Source organism: Giraffa tippelskirchi, chromosome 1, assembly GCF_054371585.1.
Source record: "Giraffa tippelskirchi isolate mGirTip1 chromosome 1, T2T-mGirTip1v1.2.pri, whole genome shotgun sequence".
NCBI classification, from domain to species: Eukaryota; Metazoa; Chordata; class Mammalia; order Artiodactyla; family Giraffidae; genus Giraffa; species Giraffa tippelskirchi.
Window position 1 is genome coordinate 74,196,271 of NC_137275.1, and position 19,006 is coordinate 74,215,276.

Sequence of the window (19,006 nt, forward strand, 5' to 3'; positions counted from 1 at the left end):
ACTTTACACAGATGAACTCATTAATCCTTACCACAAATCTGTAGTGGAGATACTACTATTTCTCCAATTTTATAAATGCAAAAACAAATAAATTTTAGAATCAAGACTAGAAGAATGAATATAGTCTTGGCAGTGCCAAGGTAGAAACCGAAACCCAAGTTTGCTTAACTTCAAAGTCTATGTCTTTTCCACTGAGCTTTTCTTGACTATCTTTTCTGCTAGGCCTACCATGTTTCTGTTTGTGGAGGTCTTTTTAACTACTTAAAATATGTTCTGTGAACTTCAACTATTATAACAGTATTTGAAATAAGCATAGACTCTACTTGTCTGGCTTGACTACTGAAATTTGAGAACCTATTTAGAGTTCTACATCTCTAATAACTTATGTCAAGTGAAAAATGTACAGAACATAGATAAGCAAAAGTAATAAAATAACCCCATCATTCCTAGGTAAATGCATTAATATTTTGTTGTATTTCATTCTTGTCTCTTTTTGCAAAATATTGCATTTGTAAGTAAGAATATATATTGCATTTATATTTGCCATAACAAAGGAAAAACTAATTCTCCCAAAGAATTTGGTAGCAAAACTATTAATTGATGACTTCTTGAAACACTCAGATTGTTTTTAAAAAAGGCCAAATGTGTCAAATTTTAGATTGATGTTTACAAAATATATTTAGGTTTCTTCTTTAATCTCTACATTTCTTTGATTTACAAACAGAATATGTTTTTGGCCATCATCAATGATACTTACTCTGAAGTTAAATCTGATTTGGCCCAGCAGAAAGCTGAGATGGAACTCTCGGATCTTATCAGAAAGGTATGACAAGCCCTAATTCTCAGAATCATTTTATTTTCTGCATGAAATAAACATTGTTTCAACCAGATTGCCAGATCCACATGATCCACTGACACCATTTAAAATAAAGAATAGATTGCTATGTTCCAGGAATAAGTTAAATGTTCTCTACGTTGGAAATAGAGATAGATACACTGCTATCTTGGACTTAAATTCTGGGAATCCTTTAATGCCCTAGAATTGAATTCTCAATAATCTCTTGCCTCTTAAGAGCTTAGCTGCTGGGTTCATCCTTATTTATTTTGACACCTTCTCTAGTCAGTTCTCACTTTGAGATCCAGAGTTCAGAATAAACGGGAAGAGAAGATTATATAAAGACATCTTCCCTTCTTCGATCTTAACTTTGATTTTTAAAAAAAGAAAAGAAGTTTTAGAGGCAAATATTTTGTTGTTCACACTTTACCCTTGACCTTCCGGGGAGGTTTTAAAATAGTCAAAGGAAGAAGTCCTTGGAGCAACTCCACAGCCTAAGGTCCTGAGAACTTTCACTTACGCACCTTCTCAGGAAGTGTTGAATTGTTAAATGGAGGGGCAGGACAGGAAAGCTGGGGAACTTTGTTCTTCTCCGTGTGACTTCTTTACTTGATTTAAAGTGTAAAACTTCAGCAATAACAAATAACTACATCTGAAGTACACAGCTTGTTGCCTGTCATCATTCTGCTGGATACAGTGGCTCCTTGACCATAATATTTTTCTGTTTGGTTCAAACCACAGGACAATGTTGTCTGTGAATCGTGTTGAAACAGAGAACTTCCGCTTTGTAAAACAAAGACCCTTGGATAAGACCTAACATTTGTGTTATCCTGAACTTTACATAACAGTTGATTATATTCCAGCAAATCCCCAGAGTAATTACAAGCAGTCTTTACTTTGCTTTTTGGGTCTGATGTGCCCAGTTTCAGTGATTTCAGTAAAATAACACCAGCCTTTCAACACAGTTCAAATTTCAGTTATTGCAGTATACTGACTGAGTAGTTAGCATACAGTACAAACTTCACTTTCATTTATAACAGTATGTTTCAGTTATCATAGCATATTAACTGTGAATAATAGCAGGAAGGACAAACTTCACTACCAGCTCTGTAAGTCATTACATAAATTACAAATGTGCATCATCATCAGTGACTCATAATGTCACTTCTTTCAGAGTCAAGGGTTGGTCCCTGAGCATCTGCTATTCAGTTTATGCACAAAATTTATAGTCATATTGCCTCCTTATCTCCCAGTGATAAACCCATGTGACATTTTATAAATATGCATAATTAAAGGAGAGAATAGGCCAGCAAAGAAGAAAGTATAGCAAAGAAACAAAGAATGATAACACTGGAAGTGAAATTAAAAACAAACTGGATTTTTAGAAGAAATACGTAGCCGGCCATGGGAGTGTTGACATTGCTACCTCTCAAGAGCTTGAGAGAGCAGCCAGAAGGACTAGTGAAGGCATGTTTATCACCATAAATGAGGAAAGAGATTGTGGCAAATACGATGAAGATGTCTTGATGCTGGCAACTACTTTCACATTAGAGGGACTCGCAGATACTTCACAACTTCGGAAGTGCAAGGGATAAAATATTGGAAGGTGATCCAGGTTAAGGATTATAACTCATCAAGACGTAGAAAAGATGCTCACTTAATAGTGTATGTTATACAGTAACAAGAAGAAGGCAATTATTGTTCGGAGTAGTCTGAATAAGTTTTTTACCAAGAAATAAAACTTCAATTTTCAATGTTTCTACTGTTTAAAATGTCAGTGTACTAAAATAATCATTTTACTCTTTTTTAAATTTCCCCATAAATGTGTAGCCTACACTGAGGGAGTTTTTAATGTTTTAAAAGTTTCAAAGGTCACAGAACAGTCATAATTTTTCCCATTGATTAATTAACATTGCTTCATACAGTTGCACTGTCTTTTGTACAGCCCCGTGCTGCCATGTATAGCAAGGACTGACTGCAGTGTATTAGTGAAAAATCCTCATCTCCTTGTCACATGACTTATGAAAGGAAATTATCAACTGTAAGATAATATAGGAAATAATTAATGTATGACTCAGGTTTCTTAGATTTCTTAAGAAATATTGCACATTCCTATATACTCTGAAGCAGACAGCTGTGAAATGTACTGACTTTCATCCTGTACACTAAACTTGAATACAAACCAAAAGATCCCTAGTTCTTCTTCATTTCCTGAAAGACCTGACTCGTCCCACATAACTCTTCCACATGAGCTTCATGGAAAACTCAGGATGCGTTTGTCATTTATCCAACCCACACCTGTTTTGTGGTCCATTTCTGGTCACTGCGTTTACAGTAGTTACCACTGTAATTGAAAGGCAAAACAAATGAAAAAGGATAAACTAAAACAGTCTTTCTTTCCGGCAGGGTTACCATAAAGCCTTGATCAAACTAAAACTGAAGAAAAATACTGTGGATGACATTTCAGAGAGTCTGCGGCAAGGGGGAGGCAAGTTAAACTTCGATGAACTTCGGCAAGATCTCAAAGGGTAAGAATCTCAATTTTCCAGTGCTAGGAAAGTCCTTATGTAAAGATAAATCCTTAGTTTTAAGTCTCCTTCTAGCCCAGGTGCTCATAGAGACACGTTTGTTTCAGAGGTGGCTGTCTTTCTGGAATGTATTGTAAGGGGAGGACTGGGCCTGACTCAGCAGTTTCTCCTTTCCTGCTGCATGTCAGTGTGTCTGTGTTTGGCATGGATCGTGTGCATGGATGAGTTCATCTGTAACCTCTCACTAATTTCAGGAAGGGCCATACTGATGCAGAGATTGAGGCAATATTCACAAAATATGACCAGGATGGAGACCAGGAACTGACTGAACATGAGCACCAGCAGATGCGAGACGACTTGGAAAAAGAGAGGGTGGGTCTGGTTTAGGAGAACATGATTGGTTCAGCACCTGCAATATTTCAAACAGCTTATTAAGTAGTGAGTTATTGAGAGCATATGTGTGTGTCTCTCTCTTTCCCTCTCTCTTTCTCTCTCTCTCTCCATTGATGTAGTAGTACCCTGTCTACTCCAAAAAGGACATATAACACCATAATATATTGAAATGCATTCAGTTAGCATAAATGCAGAAAAAAAGATTGAAGCAGAACAAAACTGAGATATAAAAGCAAACCTGAATGAAACTAAAAAATGCACTTTACAAAAAAAATACTTTTTTTATTTTTATTTTTTAATTTATTTCTAATTGGATGATAATTACTTTATAATGTTGTATTGGTTTCTGCTGTACAGAAACATGAATCAGCCATAAGTATAACTATACCCCCCTCCCTCCTTAACCTCACTCCTGCTATCCACATCCCACCCCTCTAGGCTGTCACAGAGCACCAGGTTGAGCTCCCTGTCATGCCTAATAAGATTGAGCAGCAGATTTAGCCCTAAGCTTTCTAGTAACCCACTTGAGGAAAACTGAGTAGTTACATACTTGACAGTGTGTGTGAGAATGGGGAAAAAAGATTTCTCGGAAGAGATAAATTTAGTTGTCCTTTAAATTATCATGTATAATAAAATAAAACTAACCATTGCCTTCCATTTGAATACTTACTATGAAACTGTTGAAAATAAGCTTACATGAGCTTTTATAATCAGAAAAAATAATTTAGAGTTTTAACATTAACTTTAAAAATAAATGGTTAAACAAACCCCAGAAAATCCATGCTAATTGAAATACAGAGAATACAAATGAATGTTACACGAAAGTGAGTTCCTATGAGGAGACAGTATAGAACAGTGGTTTCGAAATGCTGCTCCACAAAACAATGCCCGTAAGTGGGAAAACTTCACCAGTCATAGTGAAATATGAGCAAGAAGACAATGAATAATATTTTCACATGGCTGTATTTAGTCAAAATTCTTACTCTGAGATGGTATCCTTCCTTACTTCATAGCTATTTCATGTGTTCACTTTTATGAAAAGGTGAAAACATATTTCTTCATTTACTTTTTTCTTTGCTTTTCTGTATTTTTACTGTTCTTTCTTGTCCAGACAAGGAGTTACCAACTTCTTGCTGGTCATTAAAATCTATTTTGAACATTTGCCAATACGTGAAATTGAAAAGTGTGAGGATCACAGTCTGGTGTTAACCTCACAGGAATCCTACGTAAATGGCACACACCCATTTCCCGTTTGCCCCAGTCCTCCATGAAGCTTCTGTGGGGCTGAGGGGTTCCTGCCCGTCACTCAGTGATCCTGTTTTCTTCAGGAGGACCTGGACTTGGATCACAGCTCTTTACCACGTCCCATGAGCAGCCGAAGTTTCCCTCGAAGCCTGGATGACTCTGAGGAGGAGGATGACGACGACAGCGGGCATAGCTCCAGAAGGAGGGGCAGCGTCTCCAGTGGGGTTTCTTATGAAGAGTTTCAAGTGTAAGTATTGAGGAAACGATAGTTCGAGTTGACAAGAGGCTTCCCGTGTGGCTCAGCTGGTAAAGAACCCGCCTGCAATGTGGGATACCTGGGTTCGATCCCTGGGTTGGGAAGATGCTCTGGAGGAGGGCATGGCTACTCACTCCAGTGTTCTGGCCTGGAGAATCCCATGGACTGTATAGTCTGTGGGGTCGCAAAGAGTCAGACACAACTGATCGACTTTCACTCACTCATTCACTTGAGTTGACGAGTCAAAATGACACTAACTAGCTTCTCCCACCTCTCTCATTTTGTCTTTTCCATGACTAATTGTCAGTTCTTTTTAATAAATATTATTGGTGTTCTTTTCTCTTTATGAAAGTAGTTTGTTTATTATAGGAATTTTTCATTTCATTTCTTATTCTTTTCAACTCCAGAATTTCTATTTAGTTCTTTTTAACAATTTCTCTTCCTTTATTGATATTTTCTGTTTGATGAGACTGTGTCATCACACTGCCCTTTATTTTTTATTTTTCTACCTGACTTAGTTTAGTTCTTTGGATATATTTATAATAGCTATGTGGGCTGCTTTGTCTACTGAGTCTATCAGGGCCCTCTCAAAGGCAGTTTCTGTTGCCTGCTTTTTTCCCCCCCTGTCTTTCGGTGACATTTTTAAGTTTCTTTGTGTGTCTCATAATTTTTTTTGAAAACTGGAGATGTTAAATAATATTATAAATACTTATAAATTCCCCTTCCCCTCAGAGCTTGTTTTTGTTGTCATTTGTATATTTGTTTTTTGGTGACATCTATTTCCCCTACATTGTGAACCTCCAAGTGTCACTTCTCAGAGGTCACAGCCCGGACCACGCACACAGTTATCCTGGGGAGACAGGACTTACAGGTCTTCCCCTGGTCTCTCTGTTAAGCTTTCTGCCTCTGTTGATACTACGTCTGCCTCTTCAGTTCTCATAATTGTTGGCTGATTGGTCTGTGATTTTCATCAGTGCCTTGGGATACAAATTGCTCCACAGTCTGATCCAGTGAAATTCAGGTGCCTTCTCAGGGGGAGTTTTTGAAGCCAGTCTTTGGCTGACTTCTCTTTCCTGGTTCTTTCTGATAAACTAGCTGGTAAATGGTTTAACTTGATGATCTCATGAAGTGACCAGCCTCCTCTTAACTGCTTATTACCACAGTCTCCATTGTTTTTAAGAGCACTCTTAGGCTTGAATTTCCCCAAAGTTTGTTCCAAATAAAGCCAGTTCACTTGGGGAAGCTTTGGGGCTCTGTTCTGTGACCTGACTCTCCTTCCAGGCAAAACCTTGGTGTCACTGCTCCAGAGCTAGTGGGCCATTTCTCTCACAATGACACCCCTGCTTCATGAATAAGGCATGAGCCTTTGGTGTTCTCAGCTTGCCTTTTCCAGCATGGAAAAAATCTACCCTCCAGCTGGAAGTTGAGTGGAAGAAAAGAATCCCATCTCTTCAGCCATTCTTGTCTGAATTAGAGTCTCTGCAGTGTGGATTTGAAGGTGGAGGTACAGGGATGAGAAACACTGACAGCCTGACCCTTCCTGGGAAATGAATGTAGCCCTCCAGTAGGAGCTGCCAGGAGAGGGCTGGGTGTTCTTTGCTGACCCACCCCTGGAGGTGGTAAAGAATCTCCTTGCTGATTCAGGAGATGCAGAAGACACAAGTTCAGTCCCTGAGTCAGGAAAATCCCCTGGAGGAGAGCATGGCAACCCACTCCAGTATTCTTGCCTGGAGAATCCCATGGACAGAGGAGCCTGGTGGGTTACAGTCCAGGGGGTCCCAAAGAGTTGGACACGACTGAGTGAGCATGCATACGCCCCTAGAGGAGCTCTGTCACACTGAACCAGGGAGCAGGAGAGAGAGCCGATTGTAGGTCAAATATTACTCAAAAAAAAAAAAGCTTCTTATTGTATGCCCTTAAGAAAATTTCCAGGATTTTTTAAAAATTAGTAATTTTCAACAGTTATAGTTGTTTCAATGGGGAGAGGTCCTCCAGGGCCCTCATGCTACCATTCCAAAAGTTTTGTCTCCTTTTTAAAAAGTATTTATATAACGTGGTGTTTATTCAAAAAAATGGGATCATAAGTGAGCATACTATTTTCTAACTGCTTTATTTACATTATAAATAATGTCATTCTATTTCATGATTAGAATGTGAACATCATTCTATTGCATGAAACATTCTGTCACAATATAATTTCTGGTGTCTTTGAATTTTATTGTGTAAAGAAACAATATATTTAAGCAATCTTCTATTAATTATTAACCATTTTAATGACCTACTATTAATAAGCAGAACCCTAGAGAATATCCTTGTAGTCAAAAATTACACATATACTTATTTCCTTTAAAACTTCTCAAAGGACAGCCTGGATGGGAAGAGAGTTTCAGGGAGAATAGATACATGTATATATATGGCTGAATCCCTTCACTGTTCACCTGAAACTATCACAACATTGTTAATTGCCTATTGTTTAGTTGCTAAGTCGTATTGGACTTACTTTGTGATCCCATGGACTATATAACCCACCAGGCTCCTGGTGGGATTTCCCAGGCAAGAATACTGAAGTGGGTTGCCATTTCCTTCTCCAGGGGATCTTCCCGACCCAGGGATCAAACCCTTTTCTCCAGCATTGGCAATTCCCCCAATATAAAATAAAAAGTTAAAAAAAAAAAAAACTTTTCAAAAAAAAAATGGAATATCTGAAAGAAAGGATAGGCATACCTTTTATGGTAGACATACTTCTGATAAAATCTTGACATGCGAAAGAACTGTGCCAATTGGCATTCCTACCAGCAGTGTATGAAAAATCTCTAAAGTTCTAGACTATTTAGAAAGCGTTTTAGATTATAATATTGTTTAAGGAAAAAATCTTAGCATTTCCATTTGATAAGCCAACTGGGCTGAGAAGTCAACAACACAAGATATTTTTGTCCCTCTCAACTGTGGTTTCCTGCAGCCTAGTGAGACGAGTGGACCGAATGGAGCACTCCATCGGCAGCATTGTGTCCAAGATTGATGCTGTGATAGTGAAGCTTGAGATCATGGAGCGTGCCAAACTGAAGAGAAGGGAGGTGCTGGGAAGGCTGCTGGATGGAGTGGCTGAGGTTAGTGGTCATCTGAAACAGAAACACCCTGATTCCAGAAAATATCAAGGTCATAGTTTAAGTAACCCTTAATCTAAGAGGATGTTTTTCTCCATATGTGCAAATCAGTGCAGATAAAATGATAATCCAGAGGTGTTGCTTTCCTAATACTCTTCACACTGATGATACTGCCCTCACTGGACCCTCCCCCTCAAAAAAAAAAATTGCTTCAGTGATTCTGAGAATTGCTGTTAAGACTGGTGTTGTTCTAGCCTTACCTAAGTGGGATTATTGGAGCCCCAGATTTCCGAAGGCAATTCCTAAATTCAAGAGTATACATCAGTCCACCTCAACATCTTGTTTTCTTTTTCCTTCATTAGGATGAAAGGCTGGGTCGTGACAATGAAATCCACAGGGAACAGATGGAACGGCTTGTGCGAGAAGAGTTGGAACGCTGGGAATCCGACGATGCAGCTTCCCAAATAAGTCATGGTTTAGGCACACCCTTAGGACTAAATGGTCAGCCACGCCCCAGGAGCTCTCGCCCTTCTTCCTCCCAGTCTACAGAAGGAATGGAAGGTGGAGGTGGAAACGGGAGTGCCAATATTCATGTGTAGGACATGTGTTCTTAATAGGTGAGAAGGTGCCTGTCCTGAGTTGCCATAACAAGTACACTATTTATATGCCCTGACCACCATATGATGCTGGTCTTTGTGACCAATCATTAATTCTTCTGCACTTTAATTTATTTTAGATAAACTTTGCCCATGATCAAAGAAGATGTTTCTTTTTCTCATATAAGAAATCCAGGTGTAAATATTGAGTACGGAAAAAAATTTCTTTGTAAAGTATATTGAGTGGTGTGTCCACTTGTTACCATGACTGAGTCCCCTCAGTTGACAATGAAGTAGCCTTTTAAAGCTAGAAGAGAACTGTCCAAAGGCTTCTGAGTTTTATTTCCAATCACGAAAATCAGTATTGTCATTTTTGCTAAGTGTGTGAAGGGAAAATAGGGGCATTCCTTTCCACTCAGGCTTAGCTCATAGGCTTAATGCATAACTTCCTTTTAAGAAAGGAGGCTTCTATTTTAACTACCTTCCTGGGGTATACTTTTCTAAAAGATAAATTGGAAAAGAACCCCAAACTATAGAATGGGTATGTAGTCATTATGCTAGAATTTGTATGAATGGTTTATGATAAATGTTGAACACTATGCTTTTTTGTTATTTTATCATATCTAATACCTGTGGGACTAACCATTTCACTTAATTTTTACACTGTTTTCACTCTCATTTGAAATGAGCTGCATGAAACCATCAAAGATCAGTTGTGAGTTAAGTGTCGTTTCTGACAATAACATAGAATTGGAAGGAGCCAAATCACTAAATTTGATGTTTTCCTAATTATTAGCTTAGTATAAAGATTTATCTGTATAGTCTTTTGCTCATGTGGCTGAACTTATTTGCAATTAATCTAGGAAGATCAACTTACTAAAATTTTTAGGATGTATCAAAAGTTTTGATTCAGCAAATATGTTGATTTTAAACAAAATATTAAGAAATTTTGAAATTCATATAAAATATGAAGACTTGAGTTTTAGACTGATTTAAGAATACAGAACTCAAATACTCTTGATCCTCCATTTCAAAATTAGAATTTATAACCTAAGTGGGATTCATTTTAATGAAAAGGAGTTTTGGTTATTGAAAGTTCAACCATCATCAGAAGGTATCAGCCAAAGTTTGACTTGCAGGGGTTTTTTTTCCTTCTTTTTTTCATTAGGAGAGGGGCTCATCAAATTTATGGGGAAGAAATCTATTTATTAACAAAAACTAAAAATCTTATTTTTCAAAACTGTTATGTAAGCTGACCTTTTGAGAGCTAATGAGACAAGCAAGAGAGAATGCACTGGTGAATAATTCTCACTTGGAGAATAGCAGAGAGACCTGTTTCTCATACTATAGCTTAAATTCACATAGTTGCTTATTTACCTGGTAGACTTTGTCAGTCAAATTTTCAAAGAAAACATGAGCAAAAAAACCTTTTTAAGCTGTCTTCTACAGAAGTGATACAGGTTGCGTTTCTTTAACAGTTATTTCTTATGGCTCATCTCCATCTTTGCTTTCTTTTGAATATTTTTTTTGAATAAAGTTCTTTATTATTAGGTACTAAAATTTGCATTCCAGGGATATTGAGTGTACGTATTTATGTATGTGTACCATGTTGTTACATGTAAACAAGCTTCAATTTGAAGTGCAGCTATTATGTGGTATCCATGTGTATTGACCATGTGCCATATACCAATTATGGTCACTAGAAAGTCTTTTTATGATACTTATTATTATTCTGTTTTTTCATTTCACCTGTAAAAATTTGCAAAGTTCTTTCTTTTTACCCATAAGTTACATTTTTTTCTTCTTTAGTCATGAAGAATTCCCACCTCGTCCCTCCCCTATCATCTTCCTCTTTATATTGGTACCATTAAGAAATTGTTACATATGTAAGTCTCAATAATTGGGAATTTCATTAATTTGTAATACTGAGCACTTTACTTCTTAATAAAGACTTGATATAATAGCAGATATAAGAGTTGGTCTGTTTCTTAAGTAGAAGCAGTTGGGTAATTTATCTTCTCTCATGAGACTAATAGTAAAAGCTTAAACTTTGAAAGAGGTATCTTTTTATGTTCAAAAACAACAATGGACACATTACTTTTTCTGTAGGATGTACCTCTTGTAAATTATTCTAATGATTACATAATATTTCCTAGTGTACAGCCACCACATTGTACTTAACCATTCCGATTGGCTCCAATATTTCTGCTATTTCAAAATCTTTGTTCATAATTCCCTTGCTGACTTCATTCTTTCCTCAGTGGGTACATGAAAAGAGTTGGAATTTTGAGTCCCCGGCACATATTTAATTTTACCCAGGACTGTCAGATTGCTCTCCAGAATAACTGCAGCAGTCTACAATTTCACTACATGCATGAAAGTACCAGTTCTACCCACACTCTTACCAGCATTGATACCATCCAGCTTCCCAAAGTCTTTGTAATGGAATGGTTTTGAAATAAGGTCTTATTCTATTTGGCATTTCTCTGATTCTTAGTAAGACTGAACACTGCCTTATATAGTTGTTCAACATTTGGATTTCCCTTTTTGTAAATTGCCTGTTCAAATCTTTAAAATAGTACACTTTGATTTACAGGAAACAGGTGTGTTTTTGTTCAGTGCCCATTTTTCCACTGAGTCATGATCTTTTTTGTTGATTAGTAAGTCCTCATGTGGCTTAATTATTAATCCTTTATTGGTTTTGGACTCTTAATATGTCTCATCTGACAGATAATTGTTTCGAGGTTTCCTTAGTTTTCATGTAGTGATACTTGTTACTTATTGTTAGTTGCTCAGTTGTGTCCAACTCTTTGTATTCCCATAGACTGTAGCCCACCAGGCTCCTATGTCCATGGAATTCTCCAGGGAAGAATACTGGAGTGGGGATCCCCTTCTCCAGGGGATCTTCCCAACCCAGGGATCAAACCCAGGTCTCCTGCACTGCAGGCAGATTCTTTACCCTCTGAGCCACCAGAGAAGTTACTTATCACTACATGTAGTGATATCCATCAAAAAAAATTTTTTTTTGCTTTATTGTGTTTGGGGATTTTAAAGAGACCTTTGTAAGGTCACAAACTTATTAAACTTATAGTTTTATTTTCACATTTAATAAATCTTGAGTAACTGCATAAGGTCCATAGGAATTTTTACCATATAATTGAGCCAATTTGTCAACACTCTATTAAATAAGTCATTTTCCTCATTATTTCATGGCATCACTGATGTATTTCAGGTCATGTTAATATACATGTGTCTATTTTTTAATCCTTTAAACTGATTTATGAATGCTCCTGTACAGTAATTTTTATTATTGAGTTTGTAGTGTGTCTTCCTTCATATGTGCTAAGGTTTTCATATATAGTCTCCTCTTTGGCCCTCATTTTATCAACTAGGCTATTTTCATTAACAGTTATTTTTCCATGTAAATGTTAGACAAAGTTTGATGGCTTTCTGGGCATGTGAGTGGGGGAGGAGGAAAGAGAGGGAAAAAAGTCCTGCTTAAATTTAATTGGAATTGCATTGAACTTATTGATTAGTTTGGGGAGAACTGGCCTCTTTATAGCATCAGAAACATAACTCTTTGTTTTTATTTATTTGGCTGTTCCAAGTCTGAGATGTGGCATGTGAACTCTCATTTGCAGCATGTGGGATCTAGTTCCCTGACCAGGGATAGAGCTTGGGTCCCCTGCATGGGAGCACAGAGTCTTAGCCACTGGACCACCAGGCAAGCTCTGATGTAACTCTTCATTTATCCAGAACTTCCTGAATACCCTTTAAGTGTTTCTTTAAATTTCTTAAAGATTTTATGCATTCTTTAATGATGTTATTGCTACCGTGAACAGTATCTTATTTTCCATTGAATTTTCAAGTTTGTTATTGACGAGATAAAGGAAAATTGCTACTTTTTTACAAATTAATCTTTTATATAGCATACTTGTTGAACAGTTGAGGCACTCTTAGTTGAATGCAGGGGTCTGCAAACTTTTCTTAAAGGGCCACATAATAAACATTTTAGGTTTTATAGGCCATAATGTTCTCTCCATTACAACTGCTTTGCCGTCATGGTGTGAAAGTGATCACAAACAATACAAACATGAATGAGCAGAGCTATGTTCCAGTAAAATTTTATTTACAAAAAATAGGCAATGGGCTGGATTTGGCCCTGATTTGATGCACAGAACACATCCTGGTGGATGGCAGTGCTTCAGTCCCTGCCACAGAGGTCAGGCATGATATGGCACTAGCATGATGCCAATAACCACTGTGATGTCCTGTGGAATATAATAGTAATCACTAAAATGTATCGAGCACATCCTATGTGCCAGGTACTTCTAGTCACATTACATATATTTATTTAATCTTCACACCTCTATGGAGGTAGATGCTATGAGGATCCCTATTTCATGGATAAGAAAGATAAAGACTAAAAAAAAAAAATAAAAAAAAAAAATAAAAAAATAAAAAAAAAGAAAGATAAAGACTAAGTTAAATTAATCAAGTCCACAGACCTGATAAATGGAGAAAGGACAAAAGGGGAAGTGGTAGAAAATGTTGCATAAGTAACTGTAAAGATAAACAGTTTTGCACATGTTTGGCTTCTGCACGTGTTTGCAAAAGTGACACTCCGCCCCACAGATTGCATGCTGGTACTATTGTAGTATGTTCCAAATCTCAGCAAGGAAATATTACTCATCTGTCACAAATTATTGGACTAGTCACAGTTTCTGAAACTCAAGTTTCCTCATCTGCACAATGAAGACAGAACAGCTTGAGATTTTCTAAACAGTGTATGGCCAAGCCCAAAGTCTTAATCATTCCCTTTAATCATTGAGATGATGCCTCAGCTTTACTGCTTGGAAAGGGGGGCAAACCGAGAGGCCACATCCTCACTGGACCAGAGCAGCACTCCTTTCAGCTCTCATGATCAGAAACCCATGCCTGCTGTTCTGTGGGGTTGCCAGATAAAAGAATGATTTTGCAGGTTAAAAAGGTTTCAAGATCCAGTGATGGTAGTGAGCTCACTTAGTTCTAAATGTGATTCTGATACTTTGGTGGATACAAGATAGATGGCTTAGAACACAGACATTACACAGTGATTCTTGCATCAAGATCAAATCTTCACAAATGTAGGTTAAATGGTCTTAACTCCTTATTATAACCCTTAGTATTTCCCAAAGAATCACCTGGAATTTCCAGGTCCACTCCTCAGAGATTCTAAGTCAACAGGGGAAAAAAACAATAGTTCTTCCTTTTTTCCTTTCTTACATAAGCATCTCAGATGATCTTGATTCTTATCCAGCAAGCTTGGGAAACCCCACCCTGCTGCTGCTCCTGCAAAGTCGCTTCAGTTGTGTCCGACTCAGTGCAACCCCATACACGGCAGCCCACCAGACTCCTCTGTCCACAGGATTCTCTAGGCAAGAATACTGGAGAACCCTACCCTAAGTAACAGCAAAAAAAAAAAAGTGGAGAAAATGTCTAGAAAATGAGTTACTTTGATTTAGAACATAAGTATTTTATGTTCATATTGCTCAGTGGTGACAAAAGGTTACAATCACCATGTGAGTCAATCACTTTTACAAAAATGTGTATATAGAGACAGAAGGCCAAGAGGTACATTAAGTTGGTAGTCACATTTGGCGGAGTTCCAGGTATTTTTCCTTTGGGCTGTTTAGTCCATTCAGGATAAACACATACCTTTGAGAGTGAGGTGAGGATACTGATTTTCTCCTGCACTGTTTTTTTTTTTTTTTAAAGATGCTCAGTTGTGTCCGATTCTTTGCGATACCATAGACTGTACAGTCCGTGGAATTCTCCAGGACAGAATACTGGAGTGGGTAGCTGTTCCCTTCTCCAGGAGATCTTCCCAACCCAGGGATCGAACCCTGGTCTCCCACATTGCAGGTGGATTCTTTACCAGCTGAGCCACCAGGGAAGCCCAAGAATATTGGATTGGGTAGCCTATTCCTTCTCCAGCAGATCTTCCCAACCCAGGAATCAAATCGGGGTCTCCTGCATTGCAGGCAGATTCTTTACCAGCTGAGCTCCCAGGGAAGCTGTTGCAACTATTCAGGTTAGCTTAACGAATTCCTATGAATGGACTAGATACCCTTTCAATTAGTCTTTTTTTGTTGTTGTTAGTCTTAAATCCTCAGGAATAAATGAATGTTGGCTATTATTTTTAACTCCTTCAGTTGCTCTGTGGAGCTTTCAAAGAAGAGTGCAAGATGACTTGCTCTGGAAGGTTTTGTGGCATCTTGGATGTTGTTATAAAAAAGGATGGAAGGAAGGAGGCTATTCATGGGTTTAACAGCCTGGTGGCTTTTATTTTAAATGAAAGTAATTTATTTATCCTTTTCATTATCAACTAGTTCTTCTGACATGCAAGAAAATAAAATCAAAATTCAAAAGAATATAGACATAGTCTGAAATAAATCTCTTTAAAAAGTTTTATTTTCTACTTTATAAGACTTACCCTTTCACTTACATTTTTTAAAAGAATTTATTTGACTGCATTGGGTCTTAGTTGCAGCCTGAGGGATTTTAATGGTGTGCAGCTTGTGGGTATGTGGGATATTAGTTCCCTGACAAGGGGTTGAACCCACGTCCCCTTCATTGGAAGGTGGATTCTTACTCACTGGTCTACCAGGGAGATCCTATACTTTCAAAAATGTTCCTCAACTTAAAAATGGTTAAGATGGTAAATTTTATATGTTTCTTACCATAATAATTTAAAAAAGAAAAAAGATAATTGTGATACAAAGGGAGGGTAAGTAGGACAAGATCTATTTAAATTCTTACTACTTTTAGAAGTAGGTATTAATATTTTGGCTTTACTATCTCTTTTGTTAAGTACATTTTATATATAAGGTATAAATATGTATTTCTGTCTGTACACAGTGAACTGTGTAATTTTCTTCCTGTGTAAGGAAGAGTGTGTATAGAGAACTGTGAGTAAGCCAGGGTTATACAAAAAGAATTATACCAAGAAGAGGAAAAAACTCACTAACCCTATCGGTTCAGTTCAGGCACTCAGTTGTGTCCGACTCTTTTGTGACCCCATGGACTGCAGCACGCCAGGCTTCCCTGTCCATCACCAACTCCCAGAGCTTGCTCAAACTCATATCCAGGGCATCAGTGATGCCATCCAACCATCTCAATGTCTGTTGTCCCTTTCTTTTCCTGACTTCAATCTTTCCCAGCATCAGGGTCTTTTCCAATGAGTCAGTTCTTCATATCAGGTGGCCAGAGTATTGGAGCTTCAGCTTCAGCATCAGTCCTTCCAATGAATATTCAGGACTGATTTTCTTTAGGATTGATTGGTTTGATCTCCTTGCACTCCAAGGGACTCTCCACATTCTCCAACATCACAGTTCAAAAGCATCAATTCTTCGGCACTGCACTTTTTTTTATAGTCCAACTCACATCTATATATGACTACTGGAAAAACCACGGCTTTGACTAGACGAATCTTTGTCAGTGGTCCTATAGTCACACAATAATCAGGCAAAAAGGGGGTGTGATGATGTATTACAAGATGATGTATTAATCCAATGTCATAAAACAAGAAAAAAAGTTCCTTAAAGTCCAAAGATGAAACTATAATGCTATGTCCTTGGATTGATATTGCAACAACATGGCAGGGCACCCAGTGACACGAAATGATATTCCAAGATGACCGGTCATAGCAGGTCTACACACTGTTTCCTCAGCTTCACTCACTTCCTATAATACCGAAAAGTATTTACTTTAAAAAGGGAATAAATTAAACAGAATATCCTGAACTGATCCTAGAACAATTAAATATTGATGGAAAAGTAGTGAAATCTGAATAAAGTGTATAGTTTAACAGTAATGTATCAATGTTAATTTCTTAGTTTTGACATGTATCATGGTACACAAAATGTTAACATTAAAGGAAGTGGGGCAAAGTATATACAGGAAATTTATGCATGATTTTTGCAACTTTTCTATAAAACTAAAATAATTACAAATGAATAGCTTATATTAAAGGAAGTGGGGGGCTTAATTAAGGATATATTTATATACATAGAAACACAAAACTGAGCTGTAGTGATATTCTGATAGTAGCAACAGACGGGAGTGCACAAGTGTCATTTCAAAAATAATCCAGAGAGAAAGGAGACGTAGTCTTGGGAGAGAAGCCCAAGGGGGGCTTCTGTGCACTGATAATGTCCTATTTCTTGATATGGATTAATGGTTGCACAGGAGTGCTCCTTTTATAATTCACTGGACAGTACCTTTCCTTATATTACCTTTCAGAAAAAAAAATGTTTAAAAACACTCCTCTGTTACTGGTAAATGTTAGAATAAAGAGAAGCTGTGTAAATACATGAGGTGTATATGTAGGAAAGTAAAAAACCTGTATAGAGCCAGTTATAACAGTTCTTGTATCATAAGTCTAAAATTTTCAGAGCTGGGAAAAATCATGGGAATTACCAAATCCTGCCGTGGACAGTTCTTTACACAGGTAATCCTGGCGATTACAATGCAGTAGGGCTCAAAATGCCCAGAAATCTGTGTTGGAGCAAAATTCCTCAAGAGAGTATGATGCACACCAGGATTACAGACTACTGAACTACTCAAGAAGGGTAAGTTGCCAGAATCCTGGCCCTCTACACCTGGGGTCCAAAACCCAGCTAAGTCTCTTGAGATACTCTAATTCCACTAGAAGGAAATCTCAGTAAATTCTAATAACTTTAAAAAGCTTATCAAAGTGCTTTCTATTATAATGGCTTTTTTATCCATATTTGACACCGTGTGTTTCCAGCTTGGTTTGGATTTCATATTTCTACTACAGCATCAATATATTTGTTATTTATTATTTATAAAATAATGGAGGACATAGGTTTATATAATATTGAAACTGGAGGGCAACTAACCTGCCTATTCATTTTAAAGGGAAGGATACCAATACCAGATATATTAGTAACTTGACACAAGTTTTTAGAACTCATTTCTTTTTCAGGGCAATAAATTAAACTAGATTTCCTCCCTGTGGTTACCATCTGACAAGATAAACTAATATGTAGTACATAATATCACTAGTTTAATGACTTGGGTTCTTTCAAGTATAATTTAGTTCATTGTGATTTCTATAAATGTTTCTGTTGAAAATAATTCTTGCTGAACAACAGTATGAGGCAAGTGAAAAGAAGACAACCAAAAATAATAAAACACATTGGCATAATATAAATAAATAAATAAAAAGATGAAAACAACCAAAAAACTTCACTGGATACAAAAATCAAGATGTCCCCTTTTAATGGGGGGTAAATCATTGAAATTAACGAGGAATTTAAGAAAACTTTTTAAGGAATAACAATTTCAGGTAGGCAATTGTAAGGAAGATAACAATCATGCATCCCAAGGCTACGTGATTCTTCCACAGGCCCCAAGGTGAAACATCGATGCCCTGGTTTGTCAGAAATTCTTCGCCAGTACATCTGAAATTCAATAGAAAAAGAACATGACTTCATTTTTAGCATCTGTCAAATTTTACTCAATATAGTCACTGTTCCTTAAAGAAGCCTACAGGTTACCAAGTCTTAAATAACCATCCCTTCATTTATAATAGAAAACAGTTTTACAGGGTTTTTGTGGTGTGAGTGTGTGTATGTATATGTGTATATGTGGTTTTAGCTTTATCATTCTATTTTATTGGGATATGACAGGGGTTCATAGGTCAGTCATATGCATCATAAAAACATACAAAAAACAGTCATTGAGTGCTAATAATTATGTTAGATACTATGAAGCAACCTGCATATAATAGTTTGTGTGTGTATGCGTTTAGTTGCTAAGTCATGTCTGACTCTTTGCAACCCCATGGACTGTAGCCTGCCAGGCTTCTCTATCCATGGGACTTCCCAGGCAAGAATACTGGAGTGAGTTGCCATTTCTTTCTCCAGGGGATCTTCCTGACCCAAGGATAAAACTCGCATCTCTTGTGTCTCCTGCATTGGCAGGCGAATTCTTTACCACTGTGCCACCTGGGAAGCTCCGATATAATAGTTTAGTTAATCCCT

The 19,006-nt window shown here is 37.3% G+C and overlaps 2 protein-coding genes across 17 annotated transcripts in view; one reads left to right on the top strand and one right to left on the bottom strand.

Moving 5' to 3' along the window:
- Positions 1–10,923, top strand: part of PKD2 (polycystin 2, transient receptor potential cation channel) — a 57,080-nt gene extending 46,157 nt beyond the window's left edge. For 2 of the 3 annotated variants that reach the window (XM_081593637.1, XM_081593657.1), the window contains 6 exons: positions 725–823; positions 3,242–3,363; positions 3,618–3,735; positions 5,085–5,248; positions 8,217–8,364; positions 8,724–10,923. In XM_081593637.1, the coding sequence (XP_081449763.1) occupies positions 725–823; positions 3,242–3,363; positions 3,618–3,735; positions 5,085–5,248; positions 8,217–8,364; positions 8,724–8,960 (888 nt within the window). In that variant the 3' untranslated portion in view covers positions 8,961–10,923. The remainder of the gene's footprint in view (positions 1–724; positions 824–3,241; positions 3,364–3,617; positions 3,736–5,084; positions 5,249–8,216; positions 8,365–8,723) is intronic. The other variant, XM_081593648.1, reaches the window with a different exon arrangement.
- A 7,302-nt stretch (positions 10,924–18,225) lies between these two features.
- ABCG2 (ATP binding cassette subfamily G member 2 (JR blood group)) overlaps positions 18,226–19,006 on the bottom strand; it is a 134,114-nt gene continuing 133,333 nt past the window's right edge. For all 14 annotated transcript variants that reach the window (XR_014083096.1, XR_014083097.1, XR_014083091.1 and 11 more), the window contains one exon: positions 18,226–18,424. Coding sequence is in view for 11 of the 14 variants with exons in the window: in XM_081594048.1 (XP_081450174.1) it covers positions 18,277–18,424 (148 nt within the window). In the remaining 3 variants the exon portion in view is untranslated. The remainder of the gene's footprint in view (positions 18,425–19,006) is intronic.